The sequence below is a fragment of the Triticum dicoccoides genome, chromosome 6B (assembly GCF_002162155.2).
Source record: "Triticum dicoccoides isolate Atlit2015 ecotype Zavitan chromosome 6B, WEW_v2.0, whole genome shotgun sequence".
Lineage (NCBI taxonomy): Eukaryota > Viridiplantae > Streptophyta > Magnoliopsida > Poales > Poaceae > Triticum > Triticum dicoccoides.
In genome coordinates, this window is record NC_041391.1 from 16,569,791 (window position 1) to 16,574,596 (window position 4,806).

Here is a 4,806-nt window from a genome sequence, read left to right on the forward strand (position 1 = left end):
CCCAATTTGAGCAGAAGCAGCGAAAGCTCAGCTTGCCTCCAGCTGCGCCACTGCGTCGTCGCCGTTCTGCACCAGGTCAAGAGCACCTCCCCCACCATGAGCTATGAGGGCCTCCTCGACATCCACTGCGCTGCTGTCATCAAGCTTGAACAGCCCACGCATGGCCACGATCACGTCCGGCGACAGTTGGTCCTTGAAGCGGTCCGCGAAAGCATCCAACGCAGCGGCAGTGACGTCTTCCCCGTCTTTGACAATGCCCAAGCTGCGGCACACGAGGAGCTCGGCAGCCCTGGCTGCCGGGGCTGACTTAGGGCGAGCACCAGCCTTAGGCTTGCAGATGGAGAACCCACCGCCGGTCTTGGCTATGTTGATTCCAGCCATGGTCTTCCGACGAGCCGTCGGCGCCTTCGGCAGGCCTGGAGCAGGGGTCGGCAGGATCGCCTCTTGACGGTCTTCAAAGAGGGGCGCTAGGCACTGCAAGCCCACGGCACCACCCCCCGCAGCCGTCCTTCGCAGCCGCACCGGCGAGGGCGTGCGCCGCAAAGGGCCGCTGGAAGCAAGTGGAGGCGTCGGGGAGGCCTCGAAGCCAGGCGGCTTGGCGGGCGAGAGCAGCGGCGCCTGAAGGGAGTCCGGTGCACAGAGGCGGAGCAGCACATGGCTTGGCCGCGCCTGCGAGAGCGGGGATGGGCGATCATCACTTCTTTTGGACCGAGGCGGTGTTGGCAGCATCGTTGTTGGCGACAGCGGAGGGGAGGCAGGCGGCGTGCGGGCCTCCTGGGAACGACGCCGCGCCAAGCGTGGCGATAGCTGGCGTGTCGGACTGCGGCCACGCCCAGGAGCAGGCAGAGGAGGGGCCTGCACCGGGAGCAACTCCAGGCCGTGGGCAGCGTCTCCACTGCCAGAGCTGGAGCCCAGAAGCACCATGGAGGGCGGATCCTCGACGGCTGGCTCGGCAGAGCGACGACGGCCTCCACCATCACGGCGGCCATCGCGCCCCTCGTCGCGGCGGTTGTCGCGTGATGCATCCCTTGGCTGGCGAGAGAGGCTACGTCTGATGCGGTCGCCCCAGCCCTCGCGGTGGCTGATTAGAGCTCTGAATAGGTTTAAATAAGGTGTGTGTACGCAATCGTTGCTACTTCACAGGCCTTGGCGCGGTGGTAGTGGCCGTTTTGGTCCATGCGCCCGGTACAAGGTTAGAATCAACTTGTGGGAAGTAACGAAGTGGGCGGGCCACCAGGACAAGAACTACTAATTGCAAAACTATGGGCCAATTACATTTATTTTTGGCACCAAAGTTTTTGAATTCAAAATTTATTTGATTTTATTGGGCGGTAATTACTTAGATTACCGAGATATTCTTAAAACCTCTTCTTCTGGCCTCCTCCAAAAGAAGGGATTTTCCGGCCTCCTCTGAAAACCGGGATTGAGAAAAGAACACCTTGGAGCAGGTACACTATTATTCCTTTACGCAGAGTGGCAAGGAGTAGGAGCTAGCACCTCATGGATCAACTCTTCGAAGTTGCGGTGAGATGAGCCGCCGGGCTTGGTCGCCTTGACCGCTTTCTCCCTCCACTCCCGCGCCTTCTTCTTCATCACCTTGCCATTCTGCCCCTCCATGACCTTCGTGATAAGTCCTGCGACAGCGTCACGCCGAACATTGTTGTCGATCTCCATGCCAACGCCCCATTTAGTGCATTGGTACCGGCAGATGGTCTGGTGATCCGCGAAGAATGGCCAGCTGATGACGGGCACGCCGCCGCACATGCTATCCAGTGTCGAGTTCCAGCCGCAATGTGTCAGGAACACGCCCACTGCCGGGTGATTCAATACCTGCTGCTGTGGGCACCAGGAGGCAATGAGACCACACTCGGCGGTTTCGACCGAGAACTCTGGGGGGAGCACCGCGGTGTCGCCCCTGATGAGGTCGGGACGGATTATCCAGAGGAAATGCTTGCCACTCAAGGCTAGGCCCCAGGCGAACTCTACCAGCTGCTCGTTGGTCATTATGATGGTGCTGCCGAAGTTCACGTACACAACGGAGCCAGGCTCCTTGTCGTCGAGCCACGGCAGGCACTCCTCCTCCTGCTTCCACAAGCTCATGCTGATGTTTGAGCTCGGTGCCAGCAGCGGGAGCGGGCCAATGGTGTAGACCTTGGGCAGGCCGAGCGCCTCCATGGCTGCCACTGCCTCTCCCTCGAGGTCATCGAAGGTGATGATGATCAGTGCCGATGCACCGACCGCGCGCTCTACGATCCCGAGAGTGAAATGCAACATGTAGTCGTCCGGGGCCGGACTGCGTATGAAGGTCGGGAAGTCCCTGAACCTCATGTTCCGCAGGCCCGGCAAGTCTTCCACTGGCGTGTCAAGGTACTCATTCGTCAGCTGCTTGAAGTCCTTGATTGGTGCGAGGCCACGGTCGAAGAGGAGGCGGCAGTGCCGGAGGGCGACAAAGCTGAAGGCGCTGGTTGCCCACAGCTGGACATAGGGGAGGCCAAGCTCCCTGGCTGCTTCCATGGAGAAGTCCATCACGACGTCCGAGACGATGCAGGTCACGGGCGGGTGGCCCGTTGCCGGGTCGTTGAGCTCCGCGAGGAGGCGGCGGAAGGGCCCAAGGCAGACCTCCGTGATGGCCTTGCAGATTGCCGGGACATCTTGCGTGACGTTGTTGTCGGACGATGACATGCCGTCCGGAATGGTGGCGAAGTGGAACCCCGGGACATCGGCCATCGCGGCCGCACCCTGCGCATGAACGAGGCGGGCGTGGTCGTACTCAGTGTTGACGAAGGTGATGTGGAAGCCGCGGGCGTGGAGCATCTTGGCCACGTCGAGCATTGGGTTGATGTGCCCTTGCGCGGCCGCCGGCAGGCACACGACGTGTGGTTTCTCGCCCAATGCTGAAGATGAACCCATTTCCAGCGGAGACGGCAATGGGTTTTTGTGGTCTATTGTGTTGTTGCTGCTGAGGATGCTATGCATTGCTTGGCATGGCTCTGTCGACAATACGGCAGCAATGGCGATGGGCAAACATATTTGTAGACTGGAAGCGCTAGGCATCAGACTACTGATATTTGCTACCTATACTAGTTTGTGGCCATCCCATTGAAAGCATCGTCCGATCTGCTAGCTGAATTCCTACGTGAGTTAGTTTGCATGCAGGATTTGGCATTAACTGCGATTAATTTGTTTCCTATTATCTCCTAACAACTTCCGAAATCAAGGGATGATTAATTAAGCTATTTTATTTGTTTCCAATCGTAAGGACCAATGCTTCCTAATCAAGATTGTTGCTTCCGGAAAGAAAATTGCAATGGAAGCAAATTTTGATTTCTAATCAAGATCGTTGCTTCAAATTAAGCTTTTATTTTATTTGTTCCCAACCGTGAGGATCAATGCTTCCAAATCAAGATCGTTGCTTCCAAATAAAATGCTTCGCAGTTTAAACGGGACTGTTGTTTCCTAAAATTTTCTTTGCTTCCTAAGATGCTTTGAGTCCCGAGGTTACTCATCCATGATTTTAGGAAGGAAAACATATCTTAGGAAACCAATTCTGAATTTGCATGGAAAATAATCAATCTAGCGAAATAAGAATCCGGACCCATGCTGTTTGTTTGCTTATTTGGCAAACGTTGCATCCAATGTACCAAAAATTGCAATGCAATTAAAAGATACTTTTACACCCAAAAATATAGTATTTATTCATCTGCAATGTACCAAAAGGTCCAAAACTATGCTTCCGTTGACTATTCTTTTTTGCTTCCACATAGATTGAAAACTAATATGCTTCATCAGTCGTATAACATGTTTCCAACGATGGAGTTATTTGCTTCTTTCTCGTCATCAAAATCATAGTGCTTCCACATCCTAATATTTTGCTTCATCCTAATATTTTGTTTCGTACAACCTAAATATTTGCTCCATTCTGGTCGCCAAAATTTTGCTTCCACATCGACATAAATTAACATGATTCATATCATACAATATGTATTCACAATAATACTTGCTTCACTCTACTATCCGTGTGCTTCCTTACGTCGTCTATATATTGAACAAGCCAGCAGCCGCTCTGCCGCTGCGGACCGAGAGCGTCGTGATCATAATCGAAGCATGTGCGTTCATTGAAACAAGAAAGCAAGTTGTATGAGGTAGAGAAAATAATGTACTCGAAGCAAGCATCCACGGATGCATGAAACAAGTTGTATAAAGGAGAAAAACACATGTAACTTAGTCACACCGAGAAAATGTTCCATGCCAGCGGATGATTGCTCCGATCTAGTGATAATTATGTACAATACATCAGTGTATATTCTTTGCTACGCATAGACAATACAACGGGCAAAAAGTTGTGTCAAGTAGTGGCGGAGCTAGCATTTGACATCAGGGTGGTCCGACCCCTCCAATTTTTTTTACAAGAAATATGGCATGTGGATGTTCTAAGTAGTTACCGACATCACATAGAAATAGATCAATATGGTATTACAAACACACTAAAATTCTCAATTAAGTCTATGTTTTGCATAAAGAAGCATAGATAGTACATACTATATGGACCATAATACATACCTTAAGAAGCTCAAAAAGACTATGCTTCTAGCCTACGCTTTTGCATTGCCATGCAAGTATCACTTATATCATCTTTATTCACAAGGGCACAAGCATCCCTCTCAATGTATGTGACTAGGAAATCATCCAAAAGACTACCACCCATCTTATTTGCCAGCCTTATTCTTCTTTACTATCTTCATAGCTTCTCTCTGGAAAAGAGAAGCAATTTCTCCGGTCCTCTTCATTCTTCAACCTGCAATACAA

General features: G+C 52.0%; 2 protein-coding genes across 2 annotated transcripts; both read right to left on the reverse strand.

Moving 5' to 3' along the window:
- Window positions 1-27: 27 nt before the first annotated feature.
- On the reverse strand, window positions 28-924 carry LOC119320561 (proline-rich protein 36-like). The gene has a single exon (XM_037594614.1). The coding sequence runs from the start codon at window positions 922-924 to the stop codon at window positions 28-30; it is 897 nt and encodes a 298-aa protein (XP_037450511.1).
- Window positions 925-1,464: 540 nt separating this feature from the next.
- Window positions 1,465-2,910, reverse strand: LOC119322317 (7-deoxyloganetin glucosyltransferase-like). The gene has a single exon (XM_037595810.1). The coding sequence runs from the start codon at window positions 2,908-2,910 to the stop codon at window positions 1,465-1,467; it is 1,446 nt and encodes a 481-aa protein (XP_037451707.1).
- Window positions 2,911-4,806: the final 1,896 nt, after the last annotated feature.